At 52.8% G+C, this 22,426-nt stretch overlaps 1 protein-coding gene across 1 annotated transcript in view; it reads right to left on the reverse strand.

The window, feature by feature from the left end:
- Positions 1 to 22,426, reverse strand: part of MYO18B (myosin XVIIIB) — a 233,065-nt gene that overhangs the window by 59,661 nt on the left and 150,978 nt on the right. Inside the window, exons 35-39 of the mRNA XM_070385941.1 lie at positions 11,955 to 12,068; positions 10,730 to 10,846; positions 9,889 to 9,972; positions 7,388 to 7,525; positions 4,095 to 4,280 (exon numbers count right to left, since the gene is read on the reverse strand). Coding sequence (XP_070242042.1) covers positions 4,095 to 4,280; positions 7,388 to 7,525; positions 9,889 to 9,972; positions 10,730 to 10,846; positions 11,955 to 12,068 — 639 coding nt within the window. The remainder of the gene's footprint in view (positions 1 to 4,094; positions 4,281 to 7,387; positions 7,526 to 9,888; positions 9,973 to 10,729; positions 10,847 to 11,954; positions 12,069 to 22,426) is intronic.

The following is a 22,426-nucleotide window of genomic DNA, read 5'->3' on the forward strand; positions in this document are numbered from 1 at the left end:
AATGGGACAGGCTGGGACAGGCGGGAAGGAACGAGAGGGCAGAGCCATCAACATCCTTCCCGCTTCTCGCCGCAGCCCAGGATGCGGGTTCCTTTGTGGGGTCTCCTGCAGCAGAGAGACCATCTCTCAGCAGGGGTGGGTTGGGAGGGCAGCGTGCTGTCCCAGTGAGAGCTTTGAGCTGGACACGCAGGGAAGCTGACCCCAGCTCTGCCACCTGACTGTGCGGCCCTGGGGTTGCACTGCACGTCCACACCTGCTGGGGTGATGGAAGCATGAAAGAAGGTGACATCTGGGACTTCCCTGGCAGTGCAGTGACTAAGACTCTGCAGCTGCAATGCAGCGGGGGGGCAGGGTTTGATCCCTGGTCAGGGAACTAGATCCCACCTGCTGCAACTAAGACTTTGCTTGCCTCAACTAAAGGTCCTGTGCATCGCAACAGAGATCTGGTAGGCACCAAATACATAAACTTTTTTGTTTTAAAAAGATGACATCTGCAAAGAGCCAAAGCCCAGAGTGACCCAATCAATGTGTGTTCAGGGAACAAATGAATGAATGCTTGGCTCAGGGAGTTCAGAAATTCACCATCCCTCTCAGGGAGATTTGAACTTTAAAAACAGGAGAGGGCAATGGTTACTCACAGAAAATGACTTGTGAGCAGGAGCATGATGCCAACTGGCCTTCTAAGACCCTCCAGATAACAGCACACGGATCCTTTGTTTTCCCGTGAAAGTTTGGAGCCACCACCACAGAGAAACATAGGAAATAGACAAGTAGCAGCCTTGGTGGTGTTTCTCCCTGTGGTATATGCTCTTGGGGGTGAGGGTCCATCTTGTTCCCTGCTGGTCCCCAACATCCAGCCCTGGGTTTGGCCTGGAGTAAAAACTAGGGATATCTATAACTCAAAGAATGAAAGAGCCAGAACCCTGCCTGCCTCGCAGGTGAAGTCTCTCAAGAACACGCAGCACAGAGCAGCCACCCTTGTCTTATGGGGAGGAAGGGAAGAAGGCAGACTGGTGGCACAGCCCGAAAGGTGAGATGCCATCTCCTGGACACCTGGCAGAGTGCCAGGACGCCACACCAACGGTGGGGGGGGGGCCTCGGCAACAGGGCTCCCCTGAGAACTCCCCTCACCCAACTCTCCCACCAGCAGTGCTCTGCCCACACTGTCAACTTCTACAAAAAGCAAGGACCGTCTGATTCCCTGTCCCTCCTCTCCAATGCCATCCACGTGCCATGCCCAGAGCCGGTGTTCAGTAAATGGATAAATGAGGACATGAGGAAATATGACATCGTCTCCTCCCCCAGTGGAAATATCTATCCTGGGGCTCAAAGGCAAGGTGCCTGTAAGAAGGCAGGTGGGTTGGTGAGCTGGGGACATCCCCTATTAGGACAGGCCTGTGGCTGACGCTGTCCCTGTGCGTCCTGCCCCCACAGAAGCATTGCAGCAACAGCTGGCTGTACAGCAACACACCCTCCCTCCGGAGGGGCTGGAAGGGGGGCCCCCTGAGAGTTACCTCCTCCCAGAACCTGTCAACACGGCCTTATGTGGGAAAAGGGTGTTTACAGATATAACTAAGGTAAAGACCTGAGATGAAATCAGATTGGATTTAGAGTGGGCCCGAAATCCAGTTACAGGTGGCCTTAGAAGAAAAGGTCGAAGGGCATGTGAGACACACACGCACAGGAGGAGGACCACGTGAAGACAGAGGCAGAGGCTGGAGTGACCCAGCCTTACGCCAAGAACCACCAGAACCACCAGAATTTGGAAGGGCAAACAGGAACTCTACCCTGGAGCCATAAAGGGAGCGTGGACCTGCCAGTATTCTGATCTCAGACTCTGGCCTCCGAACTGTGAGAGGATAAACTGCTCTCGTTTTAAAGCACCCACTTAGGACTACCCTGGTGGTCCAGTGGCTAAGAGTCTGCATTCCCTACGCAGGGGGCCCAGGTTCAATCCCTAGTCAGGGAACTAGACCCCGCATGCCGCAACAAAGACCAAAGATCCTGGGAGCTGCAACTAGGATCCAGTGCAGTCAAATAAATATGGATGGGGAGGCAGTGGAGGGGGCTCAGGATGGGGAACACGTGTACACCCATGGCGGATTCATGTCAGTGTATGGCAAAACCAATACAGTATTGTAAAGTAATTAGCCTCCAACTAAAATAAATAAATTTATATTAAATAAATAAACAAATAAACCCCCCAGTTTGGAGTAAATTTCCAAGGCAGCCCTAGAAAACTAATACACCACCCACCCCCAGAGACAACAAAATAAAAAGGACAGTTCAGCCTTGGTAAGCTTATCCAGAATCTTGAAATAAGAAAACAGAGAAAATGCAGGTCTAACCAGCAAATGTGCAAGCTTTGTGCTTTAGAGTTTTGATCTGTATATGGGGGTTGCACTATAACCTTTGCCATCTTTTAGGGCCTTTATAGATCTTAAGTATATGATGTCCCTGGAAATGGGAGCCATGTTCCTGGGAATGGGAGTGCAGAGAGGGAAGTTAAGAAGAGCAGAAAGGAGAGGAGAGGACAGAGAGGGAAAGAGAAAAAGAGCAGAGGGGAGAGGAGGAAAACCACCACCTGATGTGACGGGAAAGCCTTGGTGTGTGGCCAGTTAACAAAGACATCAGAGGAGAAAGGCCGGGATGCTGTCTGAGTCCGGCCAGAGCTGGCAGGAGGGGAGCTGGGCTGCATGAGAAGCAGGGCTGGTCAATGAGGAAGGTAGCCTGTCAGTGGGAAGAAAGAGCCTCACTCCCTCCTGGGGCCACTGGGGGCGAGGTGGAGTGGAGGAGCTGCCAGCCACAGGGCTCGGATTCTGTCTGGGAACCTGGGTCTCTGTGTGGAGCCTTGCCTCCCCACACGACAGGCGGGCTGCTGGCCTGTCAAGGGCAGAGCTGATGGGAGTGACACCGGCCGCGGGAGGCAGTGGCCCGAGAAATATACTTGCTGCAGGAGGACAAGGTGGTGAGACCTGTCACAGAACCAGAGTGGACCAGGCAGGAAGGAGATAATGACGGTGATTTAGAGCCCTCTGGGCCGAACTACAGCACGATACGGGTTGTGAGGAGGTGCGTGGTGGCGGGCCAAGGGGGTGCCGGGTGCCTCCCAGGCCACGCAAGTGGAAACCTGGAGGCTGGGGGACAGCTGGGCTCCTGAGGGAGAGGAGGAGCAGGCTGTCTCAGGTGCTCTGTGATCCCTGCAGGAATCTGTCCTCATGAAAATATAATCGACTATAGAGAAACCTTCCCATTGGGAAGGAAATGCAATTTAAAATGTAGCCTGAGCCACAGCAGGGGACAGGCTCAGTGAATAAAGGCAGAGACTGCAGAGTCGGGCAGAACTGAGTTTAACGTCTTACTTGCGTGTGGCCTTGAGCAAGTGAATGTACCACTCTGGGCCTCAGTTTGACACGTGTGTGTCCCTGGGCCTCGGTTTTCCCATCTGAAAATGGCAATAAGATCAGTACCTGCCTCACAGGATTGTCACGGAGATTTAAATGAGAAAGGATTAACTCAGAACCCGGCACCTGGCCAGTGTTTAGTAAGTGGTGGGTTTAGCACAATTGCTTTTGTCTTTTATCTTTGTGGTGGTTGTTAACAGCCCAGGAAGAGCTCTCATGCTTAACAGGTATGACCTGGACAAGTCTGCTCTGTCAAGCCTCAGTTTCCTCATCTGTAAAGGGGGATAATAATTCTGACTTGGCATGGTTATAACGACTACATGACGATTACACGGTATTATGGGTCTTAGGAGTATTCAAGAGAGAAATTTAATAAATGCTGAGTCTCTCCTGTTTGCACAAGGCTGCCCTGCCTCTGGAGGAGAAAAGTGTGAGGCAGGATGACAAAAGTTCGGAGCCTGAGACGCAAAGGTAGCTGGACGCCATCCTGCAGAAGTGAACGGCATTGGCTCACTCTGGACATGCCCCCGGAGTTTGGGGCCAATGGCAGGGTCGGCTCGCAGCCCATCCCCTTCCAGTTTCTTCCCTGCTTCGGGTTTACACCACGTCCCCAGAGGCCTGCGCCTGAGGCCGTTACTCAGCAATGAGGAGGGCTCCCCTCCTGAACCTCGGTCCCAGGACCGCACTCACCAGCTCCATGCACCGCCGGCTGGCCTCGGCCTCCCGCTGCACCAGCTCTTCCATGTCTGCCTTAAGCTCCTCCAGGCGCCGCTGGTAGTACTGGCTGTTCTCCCGCTGCTGGGACTCCGCCGCGGCCGCCTGCGAGAGCTCCTCGCCCATCTTGATCAGGCTGTCCCGAAGCCGGATCACCAGCACCTGGAGCCCGGGCAGAGAGCACACGCCCAGCCTGGAGTTAGAGGTCTGGGGCCCGACACCCGGGGGCTCCAGGAACAGAAACCCTCTGCTGAGTCTCTGCGTTTTAATGAAGTAACTAGTGTAATAACCACGATTTCTGGTACAAAAATGAAGGAAACGTAGAAAATGAGAGCTGTTACTCTGGAAGGCAGTGTGCATAGTGACTGACGCCGAATTTACGTTCTGGGTTCAAATCCTACCTCCACCTATCCTCCTAGCTGTGACCCTGGGCAGGTAATTAACCTGAGAGGCAGGGGTGCCTGTACCTATGTCTCAGGGATGCTGTGAGAGTTGAACACATTAAGTTATACAGAAGGCTTGGCTCAGTACCCAGCACATCCTGTGTGCTGGGTAAGGGCTGGGAATTAATATTTATAGCAGCCTTCATGCAGCTGAAGGTTTGGAAGGTGGAGTGGTGCCATGGGGAAGACATCAGGCAGGGAGGAGAGGGAGAGGTGGGTCCAAACCCCTTCCCCAAGGTGGGTTACTGTTTCCCGATTTGTAAAACAAGGAGGTTTGAGCAAGTCATCTCCCATGAGCCTCAGCTCTCATACTTTATGGCAGTCTTCTTTTTTTATGTGTGTGGAAAAGCCAGAAGGACACGATGAAACTATGAAGAGAGAGAAAAGAGCTGTGGGCATCACTGAAGACCTTAACTCAACAGTGGGGGCTGCAAAATTCATGGCCAACAAGTCTGGAACCAATCGATTCTGGTGCGCAAATACTCGAGTGTTGACATAAAATGGAGCCTGCGTGAAGATTTCAGGTCCCTGCTAAGGATTCTGAGCCCCTTTCCAGATCAGAGACTGAATGATGGTCTGAAAGAAAAGCTTCACAACTTGTTTCCTCTTTTCCCATTCAACTGGAGTTAGCAACAGTTTCAAAGGGCAACAGGAGGGTCATAAGAGGAGTGCCCAAACTGTGTCCCCAAGGTATCCTATCTCCAGGACCCGGGGCTCTGCTAAATTCCAACAGCGATATCAGAGCAAAGGTGAATCTGGAGACAGAACCTGCCGTTTCAAGTTATTCTGCCATGGTTTTTTCCTCTGCTGCTGCTAGAATCAAGCAAAAAATTATATGTGATGCAGCTCAATATTACATATTTAGTCATTTAAAATATCATAGATCAGAGTTCCATGGAGATCTGCAGAGACAATTATGCCCTGAGGGATCCCGTGAGCAATTCCAAGAACCATGGAGGGTCAAGGCAGACAGTTTTTCTCTGGTCTTCATCCAGAGCAGCTTTCCTAGAGACCAGATGCCCAACAGAAGGTCAGGAGAAAATGTTTCAGAGCGAGAAGAGTAGCCTTCCACTGACCAAACACACGGTCACCCTGTGGGTGAGCCAGCTGGCCACAGGGAGATGAGAACGTGAGACCAGAGCAGAGCAAAGGTCAGGAGTCAGGCTTCTCTGATCCCTGATGGTACCTGCTTTATCTTTACTGACTCGACCTTTCCGGGGGCCATCTTCTCATTCTCTCCCACCTGCCCCAGGGGCTATGATGAACATCAAGTGGAGCAGCTGATGTAGAAGGTTCTGGCAGTGGTGATGGCCTCTGTAAACGTCCCATGCTGTTAGTGTACAGAGCTAACAGTGAAGACAGTCACTGAATCCCACCTCTGCCCATCCAAGTCCTGGAAACGTCCCTGACTCCCTAGCCTGAAAAGACTTCCATCCTCCAAACCTCACAGACCTCTCTCCTTATTATGGGTGTTTCAGTTCAGTTCAGTCACTCAGTCATGTCCGACTCTTTGCAACCCCATGAATCGCAGCACGCCAGGCCTCCCTGTCCATCACCAACTCCCAGAGTTCACTCAGACTCACGTCCATCAAGTCAGTGATGCCATCCAGCCATCTCATCCTCTGTCGTCCCCTTCTCCTCCTGCCCCCAATCCCTCCCAGCATCACAGTCTTTTCCAATGAGTCAACTCTTCGCATGAGGTGGCCAAAGTACTGGAGTTTCAGCTTTAGCATCATTCCTTCCAAAGAACACCCAGGACCAATCTCCTTTAGAATGGACTGGTTGGATCTCCCTGCAGTCCAAGGGACTCTCAAGAGTCTTCTCCAACACCACAGTTCAAAAGCATCCATTCTTCAGCGCTCAGCTTTCTTCACAGTCCAACTCTCACATCCATACATGACTACTGGAAAAACCATAGCCTTGACTACATGGAGCTTTGTTGGCAAAGTAATGTCTCTGCTTTTGAATATGCTATCTAGGTTGGTCATAACTTTCCTTCCAAGGAGTAAGCATCTTTTAATTTCATGGCTGCAATCACCATCTGCAGTGATTTTGCAGCCCCAAAAATAAAGTCTGATACTGTTTCTACTGTTTCCCCATCTATTTCCCATGAAGTGATGGGACCAGATGCCATGATAGTTTTCTGAATGTTGAGTTTTAAGCCAACTTTTCACTCTCCTTTATCACTTTCATCAAGAGGCTTTTTAGTTCCTCTTCACTTTCTGCCATAAGAGTGGTGTCATCTGCGTATCTGAGGTTATTGATATTTCTCCTGGCAATCTTGATTCCTGCTTGTACTTCAGCCCAGCGTTTCTCATGATATACTCTGTACCCACATCTCCTACAAAGCTCTGTGCTTCTGGGAAGCAGCATCTGTCTTTCATGCTCCTGAAACAAAGCCTGACACTAGTTACAAAAGAAGTGTCCCGTGCCTGTGTGGATGAGCGGGGGGTGAAGATGGGCAGAAGTGGATCAATGGATAAAAAGATGGACAGAGGGATCAAGGTCTAAAGAGGATAAAAGCATAGAGGAAGCGAAGAAAAAAGAAAAAGGAAGAAGAACAAATGGAAGGGGAAGATGAATGGACCAACGCTGGTGGATGGAGATGGGGATGGAGGAGGTGGACAGGCCGAGTGGACGAGCAGCTAGTGGGCCGCGGAGACTGAAGGAAGGAGGGAGGGAGGGAACTCAGATGGGAGGTGGGTGAGTGATACAGATACAGACAGAGGCATACGGGAGGACAGACGGAGGGTGGGGGAAGGGTGGAGCTGGCACGAAAGCCTGCGCAGCTCTAGGTCTGGGCAACATTTACACGCCAACTGGTACCTCAAATCTCTTGATCTGCACTTTCTGGAACTCTGTCTTGTTCTCCAGGTCGCAGATGACCGCCTCCTGCCTGCTGACGATGGCCCGGTCCACGGTGGACTGCTCCAGGTACTCGATGCGCATCTGGGCCACCTGCAGCTGGGGATGCACCCAAGACGGCTACTGACCACGCAGTGGCCTGAGTCCTGGATGGGGGGCCCCGGCCAGATCCGGGGCCATCCACACCGCTCCTTCTCAGCTCAGGTGCGTACACACGAACTGCCAGACCCAGGCTGAGGATCCGGTCCCGGACCCCACCCCTCCCCGTGCCTTCAGCTCTCACTCGGACCTTTAGCCAGTGCTTCTCTCACCTCCGGCTCTTGCCCTGGGGTCTGAGGGCAGCAAAGCTTTCGCATCAAGGACACGACTGAGAGTAGGTTTGGGAGCCAAGCACCTCTCCTGGAGTCCAAAGCTGGCTCCCCAGTCCAGCTGGCTGAGTCAGGGAAGGTCCGTGTGCTTCCCTGAGCCTGTTTACTCACTCTCATGTGTGAAGACTGAAGCACAGTAATGCCTGGCGTATAGTAAGCACCAGCACGTGGCCACTCCTGCTATTATTTGGTTCTGCTTGTGGTCATTCTGTGCCCACAGGTACTGCTGGAAACCAGGTCACTCTGATAGCTACTCTAAGTGGGCACATGCGTGGGTTCTAAGAGAACTTTGAGAATTTCATGGATGGTAGCAACTCACTAGGTAACGAGGGGAATTTAGGCAACTTAGGAGAAATCAGGATTTCAAAGGAGGTTTCACAGAGGATGGTGATCCTGTCTTGCACTGACCAGCCCTGTTCCTTGGAGCCACTTCTCAGGAGGAGAAATCCTGCTCTGAATGTCTGATAGGCCTCACTGCGTGCGGCATCTATGGGTGTGAACAAGCATGGGCAGCAGTGTGTGTGTCTGTGTGTGTGTGTCTACGGGTGTGAACAAGCATGGGCAGCAGTGTGTGTGTGTCTACAGGTGTGAACAAGCATGGGCAGCAGTGTGTGTGTGTGTGTGTCTATGGCTGTGAACAAGCATGGGCAGTAGTGTGTGTGTGTGTGTGTCTATGGGTGTGAACAAGTATGGGCAGCAGTGTGTGTGTGTGTGTCTACGGGTATGAACAAGCATGGGCAGCAGTGTGTGTATGTGTCTATGGGTGTGAACAAGCATGGGCAGTAGTGTGTGTGTGTCTATGAGTGTGAACAAGCATGGGCAGCAGTGTGTGTGTGTGTGTGTCTATGGCTGCGAACAAGCATGGGCAGTAGTGTGTGTGTGTGTGTGTGTGTCTATGGGTATGAACAAGTATGGGCAGCAGTGTGTGTGTGTGTGTGTCTATGGGTATGAACAAGCATGGGCAGCAGTGTGTGTGTGTCTACGGGTGTGAACAAGCATGGGCAGCAGTGTGTGTGTGTGTCTACAGGTGTGAACAAACATGGGCAGCTGTGTGTGTGTGTCTACGGGTGTGAACAAGCATGGGCAGCAGTGTGTGTGTGTGTGTCTATGGCTGTGAACAAGCATGGGTAGTAGTGTGTGTGTGTGTGTGTGTGTGTGTGTCTATGGGTGTGAACAAGTATGGGCAGCAGTGTGTGTGTGTGTGTGTCCACGGGTATGAACAAGCATGGGCAGCAGTGTGTGTATATGTCTAAGGGTGTGAACAAGCATGGGCAGTAGTGTGTGTGTGTGTGTCTACGGGTGTGAACAAGCATGGGCAGCAGCGTGTGTGTGTGTCTACGGGTGTGAACAAGCATGGGCAGCAGTGTGTGTGTGTGTGTCTACAGGTGTGAACAAGCATAGGCAGCAGTGTGTGTGTGTGTGTCTACGGGTGTGAACAAGCATGGGCAGCAGTGTGTGTGTGTGTGTCTACAGGTGTGAACAAGCATGGGCAGTGGTGTGTGTGTATGTCTACAGGTGTGAACAAGCATGGGCAGCTGTGTGTGTGTGTCTATGGGTGTGAAGAAGCACGGGCAGCAGTGTGTGTGTGTGTCTACGGGTGTGAACAAGCATGGGCAGCAGTGTGTGTGTGTCTACAGGTGTGAAAAAGCATGGGCAGCTGTGTGTGTGTGTCTAAGGGTGTGAACAAGCATGGGCAGCAGTGTGTGTGTGTGTGTGTCTATGGCTGTGAACAAGCATGGGCAGTAGTGTGTGTGTGTGTGTGTGTCTATGGGTGTGAACAAGTATGGGCAGCAGTGTGTGTGTGTGTGTGTGTCTATGGGTATGAACAAGCATGGGCAGCAGTGTGTGTGTGTGTCTAAGGGTGTGAACAAGCATGGGCAGTAGTGTGTGTGTGTCTACAGGTGTGAACAAGCATAGGCAGTAGTGTGTGTGTGTGTCTACGGGTGTGAACAAGCATGGGCAGTGGTGTGTGTGTGTGTCTTCTGGGACTGTCCTCAATTCATCTGACATGTGACTGAAGCTGAGTGAACAATGAGTGAATGAACAGCAGCTTCCATGGCCCTCCCCCACTACACGGCAGCTGTGAGCACATACTTGTTCTTGAAGCTTGTTCTTCTCCTTCCTGGCTTCCTCCAGCTGCAGCTGCAGTTCCTGGATCTGCCCAATGTCAGCAGCAGACTGGTGAGATGAAAAGTGTCACCTGAGACCACAGGCTTTGCTGGAAGTCCCTTGTTCTCCCACCACAGATATGTGCACACCACAGAGTGTCTATGACAACAGCTAGTTCTAAAGGGCCCCTCACATCCCCCCAGTATCTCAGCGAGAGCGGTTCATTCCCACGCCATAGCCCATAGCTTCGGTCAACTGTCCAGCACCTTATCATACACCCTTGAGAGCCCAGATGGAATTAGATGGCTGCAGCACTAGGGCCAGAACTCGGAGGGAAGAGTACTATTTGAGGTCAGGTAACTGGGGTTCTAGACGTGGATTCCAGTCATAGCAAGCCGCAGAACCTCTCTGCACCTCAGTGTCCCCATATGTAAAACTGGCTGATGGTCTCTGCTGAGACCCTCTACATAGGTCTGACTGAAGACTAAATGAAGCAATGGAGAGTCCTTAAGAAAGAGTTGAGCCAAATGGCTGAATGTGACTATCCCTAGAGAGGATTCCAGAGGGGAGGAGGGCTCCTTGCTATTTTCCACAGGTATTTATTCTTTTACAGTACTTATAATGGGTGTACTAATTTACTGCTTTTGTAAATCAACAAATAAATGTCCATCTTGAACAAAAGGAAGTTTGAGTCATGATTCCTATTTACCTTTGTGGTTTATCCTCAAAGGTCCTGAGACCAGAGAGTGGCCTGACTGAGTCACCTGGTCACTGTCCCCGCCCACCCGCCCAAGGCCGCCAAGCCTTCTCTGCCCAAGGCCACTACCTGAGCAATGAGGTCCTTGTGCTTCTGCATGAGATCGTTCAGATCGTCCTGGTCCTCATCAATGCGCTTCAGGAGGTCTGCCCTCTCAAACTGCAGCCGGTACAGCTGCTCGTCCACCTGGCGGAGCAGGACGAGGGCAGGTGAGGTAGGAGGGGGCGGGAGGGGGTCTGCTGGGGGGAGGGGTGATGAGCAGCAGGGAGGCTTGCCCGTGGGTGTGTCAGGTGAGTGAATGTCTACCTGAAAGGGAGGCCACAGCTGTGCCAACGCCTCCTGTGGGTATGTCACGCGTGTGTGCACACTAGGCAGGCATGCGGCTGGCTGTATGAACGCAGCATGTGTACGTGAATAGATGTGTAAGCCCACCCAGGAATCTACTCATACACAATTTAAGTGTGCATGGTGCGTATGTGTGAGTAATCTCAGTAACTATGGCTAAACTCAGATGCTTACTTTACCTACAAGGGTCTTTATTTGGAGGTGCGTCTGTGACCTTGTGAGTGTGTACATTCATCCCTGTACATGTGTGTGTGTCAACGTTTATGGGCAGGTTCCCCTCGATCTAGCACCAACCAAACCTGGGACAGAAGGGCCACATATAAGCTTTTGCCAATAAATCTCTAGCTCCACCTAAACTTTAGGGTTTTACATGTTGTGTATAAATTTAAGCCGACCCTGTACACCCAGAGAGGGCACATAGAAACCACACCCAATCTTCACAAGCATAATAGATCTGTGATATATGTTCATTTGTCCCTGTTCAGCGCTGAGCTCCCAGATGGCTGGGGCCCTTTTAGGAATAAGTCCAAACGGGCTCCACCTGGAAGTCTGGACCTGAAGAAGTAGCCCGGCAAAAGTGACCACGTGCCCTCCTGGGTCTACCACAGGCGACTGGGGGTGGCTGGCATGGTGTGGGCTCACAACAGATAGCTGCGCTCCCACTTCCGCTTCCGGTGCTGAGCGAACGACAGGCTCGGACTGGAAGTGTCCCCCAGGGCTGAGCACCCTGGGTCCACAGGGGGCGCCTTGCCTCCCTTCACACAGCTGACCCTCACACGCACCCCGACGGCTGGATCACACTCAGCTCGGAGAAGGCTGCCAGTGCTCTCCGAGTGCCGAGCACTCAGTGGGTCTATGAGGGATGTCTGGACCTCCTCATACAGTACAGGGCGTGCCCCGGCCCCTCCCGCTGTGCCCGTGGCGGCCCCGCCCCCGGAGGCACAGGTACCAGGCTCTTGCTGCGGGTCATGCTCTCCAGCTCGCTGTGCATGTTCTCCAGGTCTGCCGTCAGCGCCTTCTGGGTCTTCAAGGCATCTTCACACTTGGCTTCACTCTGCTCCAGCTGGACCCGGCAAGAGGGGGAGAGGCGAGGGGAGAGGTCTCATGAAGTGGCCCCCTTGATCGGCCCTCCCCGCCGGCCTGGCCCCGCCCCTTCCAGGAAGGGGCGTGCAGGCGACCCTTCCATTTTCAGGGCTCTTCATCAACCCACAGAGCGGGCAGCAGAGCTGTCTGAGGTAGAGGCGGCCGGGTTCCAAGCCCACTCAACACTGAGGAAGCCCTGTCCCACAAACTAAGGCCAGGCCACCCCCGATTTAGCGCCAGGGGTGAGCCCCCACCCATTCAGCGGGTACTTGCTGCCACCCACTCAGCACTTGGCACACACAACACACTCATGGTGGCCCCTGCCCTCCTATGGGGAGACAGGAAGGGACAGGTAATGACAGTACAAGGAAGAGGAGGGCATGAGGACCCTGGAACACAGGATGGGGGCCGGGAAGGCTTCCTAGAGGAGCTGCTCATAGTTCATTCAGTGGGGACTTGCCAAGCAGATGTTTTCAATCAGAATTGTGAACCCCCTTTTAAATGGTATGCAAAATATTCTATGTGTGAGCACCTCCCAGTACATGACTTCACTAGATTCCTGAAGGTTAAGAGCCACTGACTTCAAGTTTCTCTTCTCTTCCTTCTGTCCACTTGCACACAGCAGGCCCCCTATGCTAGCACAGTGGGGCCAAGGGAGTGGGTACAAGGACCTTTGTGGCCCCAGAGGACAAACATTTTCCACTGAAGAAACCACATTCGTGCATAAACCCTAAGTCTGCGATTGAGCATCCCCCCATTCTAGGGTTTCTGAACCCTAGAATCTCTGAGCAGAAAACCGCCTTATAAATCACTGAAGGCAAGCGCTTAAGATTCAGAGAGGGCTGGAGCCTTGTTTGGAGTCACACAGCTGCAAGGAGCAAAGACACCACCTGAATTGTCCAGACCAGCTTGCTTTCTCAACTGCCAGGCCACGGTCCTCCAAAATAGAAAATGACATTAAGGTTGGTGCCAACAGACAGGGGGGAAAAAGCAAGCTAGACTTCTACTGAAATGTCATGCACACAATCAGCTCCCTGAGGCCACCCAGCGAAGAGGCCCCATTGATCACTGTAAGGAAAATGGGGGGCCAGGGCAGAGGACGCCCCAAGGACAGCTGGCCAAGGGGGTCTCTGTGGGGAAAGGCCGCCTGGAACCACGCTCATCTTCCTCAGCACATCCGGGAGCTCGGCCTGACGTTAGTGTCACAATAACAACACTGGAGCTGGGGAGCAGGCAGGCTGCCTTCGTTCCAGTATCACCTGGCAGTCCTGGGGCAGACCTGGGAGGTGTGTGCCGCTGATACCTCCAGCGCACAGCCGGGAAACCAAGGCCCCAGCCTCCTCCCGCAGCTTCCTGGCCCGGTGCCTCTAATCCCAGCCCCACGCCCTGCCAGCAGCCACAGTTCCCCAAAGCTCCATCCTCAAGGCTGTAAGGAAAGTGTGTTTCTGCAGCAGGGCCCCGTGCTGGGCTGGGTGGGGAGGGCTCGGTGGCCCATTTCCCTCAGCAACTGGGAGGGACTGAGACACACTGAGAAAAATGATGTGGAGCAGGGGAGGTAATTGGCGATGTTAGAGCATAATCGACAGAGGAAATGAGAAGTCAGGCATGGGCTCATCTCCCCCGCAGGTGACTCCGGGGCCTCTGGGAAGGCAGGGCAGGGGGTGGTGGGGTGGAGGGCTCCTCTGCAGGCTGGCAGGGCAAAGCCAGTTCTCGATTCAGGCACAAGTCAGAGGCCTCGTTAAGGAGAGGCACTTAATGCAACTAACACCTAGAAGATGCAAAGGAAATAGCCAGGTGGAGCTTTCAGTGGGAAGGTTCCCTGAACGGAGGCAACAGGAAGTGCAAAGGTCCTGAGGCAGGAACAGCAAGGAGCCTGGTGCTGCAGAACAGAAAGGCAGCTAGTATGGCTGGTCATACCAACAAAAGTCCGTCTAGTCAAGGCTATGGTTTTTCCAGTAGTCATGTACAGATGTGAGAGTTGGACTATAAAGAAAGCTGAGCGCCGAAGAATTGATGCTTTTGATCCGTGGTGTTGGAGAAGATGCTTGAGAGTCCCTTGGACTGCAAGGAGATCCAAGCAGTCCATCCTAAAGGAGATCAGTCCTGGGTGTTCACTGGAAGGACTGATGCTGAAGCTGAAACTCCCAATATTTTGGCCACATGATGCAAAGAACCGACTCACTGTTTCTGGGAAAGACTGAAGGCAGGAGGGGACGACAGAGGATGAGATGGTTGGATGGCATCATCAACGCAATGGACATGAGTTTGAGTAAACTTTGGGAGTTGGTGATGGACAGGGAAGCCTGGCATGCTGCAGTCCATGATGTCGTAAGGTCAGACACGACTAAGCAACTGAACTGATAACTGGTCAGCCTCACAGAGAGGGCCAGGAGGCGGCGATGCTGAGGAAGTGGGTGGGAGTCACAGCAGTGAGCCAGGGTGCCAAGTTCAGGTTTGTTTCAGTCTGCAAGAAAACCACACTCTCTAAGGAGGGCAGCGTGATCTCCCTCTGGCTGCCATGGGAGGATGCACTTTTGTGGACAAAATTAGCAACAGGGCAGCCAGAGAGGATGCTGCTGTGGTCCTTCAGGAAGAGGTTGGTGGAGTGCTTCAATCAGAGAGGAAGTGGGGAGAAATGGAAGGGTCTACACAGGGCGGTGTACAAGGAACAAAGAAACAGGCAGGCAGGAGCAGATGGGCCAGCACGGGAGATGATGTCAGATAACTAGCAGTGGAAGGAGGTGTCCTGCAGGGGCCCTGCCAGGCCGAGTCGCTAGGCCCAGAGCCAGGAGGCAAGGGAGAGTTCAAGTGGAGCCCACAGACGACGCAGTTCCCATCTGCTGAGCCCCGCCTTTGGCTGAAGGAGGGTTTCATCAACATGATGCCGCTGGTCCTCAGAACCCCCACAGAGGGAAGGCTGTATTTTCTGTCCCCTGGTGCTCAGCGATAAAGAATCCACCTGCCAATGCAGGAGACACAGGTTTGATCCCTGGGGAGGGAAGATATCCTGGGGAAGGAAACGGCAACCCACTCCAGTATTCTTGCCTGGAGAATCCCATGGACAGAGGAGCCTGGCAGGGTACAGTCCACGGGGTCGCAAAGAGTCGGACATGACTTATCCACTGAGCATGCACACATATCTGACATGCTCCTTCCTTTCCCCAGGCTCCCTGGAGCAAGCCGGGCAAGAGACAGCTCATCCCTCCCTAGGCAGAGAGGGGCAGAGGTGGCATGCAGGCAGCACACAGAGCTGCAGGCGTCGGTTTCAGCTCCTGTCGGGCTGGAGAGAGGATTATCTTGCTCCTGATGGTTCAGGAATCAATGGTCACACCTGCTACTGTTGCTTGGGGACCATGTCCGGTACATGGCCTCTATCTGCCTGACTACTCAACAGCCCCACGAGGTCCCTAGGAGAAAAGGTGTCGCTGTGAGGACCAACTGACCTCGGAGGAAACAGAGGTTCATGGAGGTGAAGTGACTCGCTCCCAGGCACATGGCCAGCAGGGGGGAAACCTGGTTGGTCCAACCCCAGAGGCCAAGCCTTTAACCACTGTACTCTGCTGCCCCTCATGGAAAGCCACACTCTGAAAAGAGCAGAATGGATTAAATAAAGAGAGAACTCCAACTGTAGAGAATACAGCCCAGAGGCTTGCTGTGACCACGGAAGCCACTCAGTCCTGTCACCATGACCTGAGGCAGGTGGGGCTGTAGAATGACAGGGAGACAAAGCAGGGAGAATTGACAGAACTCGGATTTCCTGGGAGGAAAGAGTTCACACCAAAGGGAAGCGGCAGGAAACCAAGCCATGCTGGCCCCTCTAAGCGCCAGGTGCACCGTGGGTGGGGTCAGACCTGGAGCGTCCGCCTTTCAGCAAGTCACTGAGCTCACCGTGCCTCAGTTTCCTCATCTATAGCATGGGCCTGGTCACATTCCAGGACCAGTGCAGAATAAATCAGTGAAAATCCAAGCATGCTTAGCACAGCGCCTGGTGCTGAGACAATGCCAAAACAGGAATGGTGGAGATTGCTGTTGTCTCTTTCATCACTGGGCTTCCCTGATAGCTCAGGTGGTAAAGAATCTGCCCGCAATGTGGGAGATCCCGGTTCAATTCCTGGGTTGGTAAGATTCGCTGGAGAAGCGATAGGCCACCCACTCCAGTATTCTCGGCCTCCCTAGTGGCTCAGCCGGTAAAGAAATCTCCTGCAATGCGGGAGACCCGGGTTCGATCCCTGGGTTGGGAAGATCCCTTGGAGAAGGGAAAGGCTACCCATTCCAGTGTTCTGGCCTGGAGAATTCCATGGATTGTATAGTCCATGGGGTCGCAAACAGTTGGACATAACTGAGCAACTTTCACTTTCATCACTCACTAGCCTGAGAAATGAGGACTTTCCAACCCCGTTTTAGAGGTGAAGAGAGTGCCAGAGGCCAAGCTGTCGTGGTCATGGGGCCAGCGAGGCAGGGCCTGGACCACAATCCCAGGGAAGGGTTTTAGGCTTCCTGGCAGACTGGGACAGCTGGAGGGAGGGTGCTGGCCCCAGAGGCAAGCAAGTCAAGCAGGCCCAGGTTTCATCGGGTCTGGACGGGCAACACCGGACATCACCCCAGCTCACGGACTCCCCCGGGGAAGGCCCAGGGATGCTGCTGACGAGCTGTGTTAATGCCGAGCTTTAAAAATTTCAATTTATTACACTTTAGGGAGCGGGAAGAAATACAGGGCCATCTCAGGCTGATTTTCCATTATGGATGACGTAGTGGAAGAATAACTCACTGCACGTTATTTCCATACTGAGGCTGTGTGACTGACGTTTTTATGAAGTCGGGAGGAAGTCTCGGCAGGGCTGAGATCAGATCCCTTGGGCTTGCGACGTGGCCACCGCCGCTCTGAAGGTGTCTTCCCGGGGGGAGGTCCGGGTGGAGCGGTCAGAGAGCAGAGGCTCCCCTGGAAGGTTGCCGGAGTCCCACCGCCAGCCCCACAGCCACGATGGCAACGAGTGTCCCGGGGGCAGCGGCCAGCATACCCATCAGCTCCAAGCCACCACCCGTCCCCGTGGATAAGCCCTCCCGGGTTCCAGGTGGGACCCCACCATGGTGGGGAGGGCTGGCGGAGAAAAGGCCCCCAGGATTTCCACCCCCTCTAGACCTGGGGTAGGGGCGGGACCCACAGCAGGCTCTCAGCGAAATAACCGATTGATTGATCTTCCAATTGATCTTCCAAAACAACCAATTGATCTTCCTACAAGTTCATGTTTTCTCTCCTTTCAAATCTTGTTTCTTGCAACATCAATACAATAATGTGCAAAGTTCATGGGTACAAAGCACCAAAATGCCTGTAATGGCCAGAAGCTCCTCTCCTCCTCGAGTAGTCTAGTCACCCCATCATCCACTCGCTGGATCAGCCACCGGTCCCAGCGCCTGCACAGGGCGGGGCGTCAGTTCCTCCCCAGCCACTGAGCCAGGAGACCTTGACCAGTGGCCACTGTGTACAGGAACGCCGGGGGCCGCGGCCCCGGCCTGGGCGGGCGCGGCGAGGTCCTGACTCCTGGACAGTGTGGGAGGACCCGGGAGGACCCTGGAGGCCCTGGAAGCCTGAGCTCTCGGGGGCAAGAGGAGGCGAACGGCACCCAGGATGGGAGTGCCACAGCAGCCCGGGGGGCTGTCGAGCACGTTGGGGAGGCGTCTGAGGCCCCGCTCTGGGCCAGGCGTGGCTCCGTGTTCACTCCCTTAACCCTGACAACAACACACTCGGCTCGGGTCAGCCGCCATTCTCACTGCTGTTTTTGGGGAAAATGATGGGTGGGGCGGTGAAGCTACTTAGCTTGGGTCACCCTGGCATTAAGTATCAGGCGGCCTGGACACCAGGCTCCCAGGGGCTGAGACTCCTCCCCCACGTGCTCGGCAGCCCCAGGCGCCCACAGTGCTTCCATGCCGGATGCGGCTCATCTCCTCTCACGCCCAAGCCATTGGTTAACTGCCCTCCTCTGTAACAGCGGTCCCCACCACACAGGCTCCGGAAGGGGAATCTGGCGATGTGACTGCACATGCCTACTCTCTTTTCTTTGGATAACAGCACCCCTATCTTCTCTGCAAAGAATGTCCATCCCTCAGATGCCTGTGATGGGGCCGACACCCCTCCCTTGAGCCCAGAGGAGAAGCTCATGAATCAGACTTGCCAGTCAGAGCACTGCCTTCTTTGGCCTCAGCGGTTGGTCGTGGGACAGTAGCAAGGCTGACACCAGGATTCTGGCTGTGACTACGGACACAGCTTTTTCTGACACAGGATGTAAGCCTGGAGTGTCCATCCTGCCCCCAAAAGGAAGAGACTGCCTAAGAATAAAAGCTGACCTCAAGGTGCTGAGCCACGAGATGTTCTTGATGTCATGACTGGAGCACCTAGATCTAGCCAAGCCTGAAGGCAGTCGTAGCCTCAGAACCTTTCAGATATTTCAGCCTGTCACATCCCTTTTTCTGTTTAATGAACTGTGAGCTGTGCAGTTGTTCCCTGGAACCCAGACACTGGCTGAGTGAGGGAGTCAGAAGAGCTAATACATACAGAGTCAGCCACAGAGTAAACCCCTGTGCCCAAAGCTGGATCCAAGGAGCTCCCTCCAAAACCCTTTGACAGCGTAACAGCCATGTATTTCCTATTCTGTGTGTAGACCCCTCCTGGTAGGGGGATAAATACTGACAGTCCCCCTTCCCTATTATTCAGTGGGGAGATGAAGACAGGATGAGATTTTTTCGACACCAACCACATCAGATACCGCGCGGGCCTTGAGGTTTATCACAACTGTAGCCCACCACAGCCATGCAGGGGAGGAATCAGCCTGGGCAGGGAAGTGACTTGCCCAAGGTCAGAGTCAAGTCCGTGAGACTCTCAACCCAAGCTGAAGGAAAAAAAACAAAACCCCTGCTGTTTCTGGGCCACCACCAGCCCCCTCTGCACACAGCCTTTCTCTGCTGCTGGGTCTGTCTCAGGCATTCTCTCTCCAACACCCACCCTCTCATTCAGTGGGAGGAGGGCGATTGAGATTCCCAGCACACAGCCATCAACTACAAACCGAAGAATAGCAGTGCTTTCCCGTGCGATGCCATCTGCCCGCTCCAAATACCCGAGGTAAAATGTTTGCTTTGGACTTATTAAGCTACGAGACGAGTTGGCTTGACACACAGAATGAGCTGGGGAAAGAGGGAAAATTCTGATATTTCAGCAGAGTGATCAGAACCTGGATTTCTGGGTCTGACTGAACAACTCAGAGGATTTAAAAATACCACAGAGCAAATGCCATGGGAAGTGTTCTAAGAAATGGTGGCTTTGGCGGGCTAATCTCAACACACCCTGGCCCGTGGCGTCCCAGCAGCACACCCAGAAGTTACCCTTTAGTAGGAAGCTTTTCCCTGGAGGCAGTCACCAACATCTCAAACTACACACAGCCCTGATAGAGAACAAATTTACTAAATGTGAACATACTAAAAATATCAGGTCAGGTCCACCGATGGTCTGTCCAGCTCAGGAGCTGGATGACAGCAGCCTCCAGGGAAATTTCCTAAGACCGTATGGTGGTTCCTCTCTGTGTCCTTGATCTCCAATCACTTGGGCATATTCTAAACGTTCTGTGACTTTCCGTACACTGTGCTAGAAGACCATCATTTATCGATGCGCTGAAATGCTCTCTGAGGATTTACTTTCCACCACCCTCATCTCAGAGTAGTAACAATCATCATGACGAGTAGGGCAATAATAGTATCCGCTCTCTGTGGATGCTGACCACGTGTCTGTTAATTTACAACACATACTGACTCTTGTCTTCATTTTACTGATGAGGAAACTGAGGCTCAGAGAGCCTCTGTGATATTCCAGTTAACGTGTCAAGGTCACATAGCTATTAAATGATGACTGGAGCCAGGAAGTGAACCGAGGTCGCTTTTAAACGCACAGCTTTTCCTTGTGAGCCCTGTGTCATGTGTTTACCACCTGCTGAGTAAAGCAGGTCTCCTTTCACTTGTTTTAAGTCTGAGCGTTTAGGAGCCCTTTCTAATTTTGTTGGAGAAGGAAATGGCAACCCACTCCAGTATTCTTGCCTGGAAAACCCCATGGACAGAGGAGCCTGGTGGACTACAGTACATGGGGTCGCAAAGAGTCAGACACGACTGAGCGACTTCACTTTCACATTTTGTATTACAGGACCAAAGGACGGCACAGGTCCTACATGACTGAACAGACTTCAAGAATTTCCTTCCTGTCTTCCCTCTGGGGACGATGGATTTGTAACACACTCCAAAGAGAGAGAGAAAAAAAATACAAACTTGAAAAAGCAGGATAAAATACTCAAAAAAGGTCCTCCCTGCCTCCATCCATTCATGCCCCCTTTTGGTGATATTCCAGCTCCCCAGTGCTCACCTAAATAGCATAGCATCTGAGCACCTCCACGTCTGTCTTCCCACTGGACAGGGGCTCTGAAGGGTCACTGGGCCTTGCGGTAGGGACTCCACACCTATGTGCAGAGGGAGCGAGGCTGCAAGACAAGCTCAGCGCATTGCTGAATCGGCCCCAGTCAGCGGGGCTGCTGTCTTGCCCCCTGAGCTGCCCACGGCCTCGTGTGGCTACAGGAGCCCCGGATGCCCCCTCCTGAGGCCACCCACTGCCCGGCCATTCATAATGGCTCTAAGTCTAGATAACTTACATGCCCATCAATAGCAAAGGGGCTAAATCGTGATGCAGTTAGAAACCAGCAAGGAGAAGGACCCAATGACCATGCGCAGTGTCATCAGCAAGTCTCATCTGCATCAGTAGACCAAGGACAGCGAGACGGGGTTGGCGGGGGGCTGCGGAATGGGAACAGGATGAGGGTGGGAATGCAGGTCAGGAGCCACAGGAGCAGATGATGAACCCAGAAATGGCTCTTAAATCAGCATCTGGCTCATCGCCCCTCCCTTAAATCTGCGGGAACCTTTTGAGAACAAAAGGTCTTAGGGAGAGCCCAGAGGGAGGGCCCTTTTATCTTCCCCAGAATTACTTAGGACTTGAAGCTCTGGCTCTAGGGTGACCAGTTCATCCCTGTCTGCCTGGAACTTTTTTGGTTTTAAGATCAGAAGTCTCGTGTCCCAGGAACACCCTCAGACCCACACAAATCCAAGCGGCTTTGAAATGAAAAACACACGGCTTCCAATTCTAGGTCACCCAGGTGGAGGAAGTTTCTACCACACAACTGGCCCGAACTCGTCCAAAATTCTAGCGTCATAAAATACAAAGACAGAGGCTCTATGGGCAGTGTCACAAGACTGAACACAACTGTGACACAGTCTAGGCTGGACCCTGAACAGGGAGAAAAATGGCTACAAAGAATGTGAGTAAAACAACAGGCAAAATCAGAATAGTCAGCAGGCAGCATAAGGGGTCAGCAAAGTTTTCCTTCAAGTGCAAGCTGCAGAGTGTTTTAGGCTCTGCAGGCCTAGAGGCAAAATGGAAGGATAAATGCGGGTACTTATCTAACTTTATATGTGGCTATTTAAAAACAAAACCTCTCTCAGCTCTCAGGCTATAATAAAAAAACAAAGCAAAACAAAACAAAAACGAAAAATCAGGCAGCATGGGCTGGACTTGGCCTGTGAGCCTGAGTTTGCTGACCCCTGGGTTAGAATATCCATGCTAAAATTTCCAATTTTGATAAGGGTAAAGAGATCTCACATCTGTAACTTGTTTTCAAATAATTCAGAGGATGTAATTTAGTGAGAAAATGATACCGCGAACATGGCAAAAAGTTAAAAGCTGAGGAATCTAGGTGAAGGATTTAAAGGAATCCTTTGAACTATCCTTATAATTTTTTGGTACACTGGAAATTCTTTCAAGACACATTATTAAAAGTACATCCTAGGGACCTTCCTGGTGGTCCAGTGGAGGCTCAGGTTTGATCTCTGGTCGGGAAACTGAGATCCTATGTGCTGTGTGGCATGACCAATACACACGTAATAATAAATAAATAAATACAATGCATCCCAGTTGCCCCCCAAACTCTGTGACTTTGGGTGGGATTCTCATATGCTGAGCTTCCTGCTGCAGAGAAGGGACTCCTGAATGCTGGCTGCTTCCTGTGGGGACTCTGCCACCCGGTGAGGCCTTGCTCACGTGCAGAGCTCTGGCGCCAGAGGACAGGTCCCTCTACTCGAGGGACTCGCTACATTGAAGTGGGTTGGGGGCACAGAGTTAGGTCATGATCTCTAAGCTCTTGGCCCCATGACTGGCTGAGTGTAAACCATGGATGTCTGCCATCAGTGTCTGTGTTCCCTTGGTAACGATGGCCCCAGGGGCTGGCCGGGCTCTCTGAGAGGCTGGCCCTCCAC

This window comes from Bos mutus, chromosome 17 (genome assembly GCF_027580195.1).
Source record: "Bos mutus isolate GX-2022 chromosome 17, NWIPB_WYAK_1.1, whole genome shotgun sequence".
NCBI lineage: Eukaryota > Metazoa > Chordata > Mammalia > Artiodactyla > Bovidae > Bos > Bos mutus.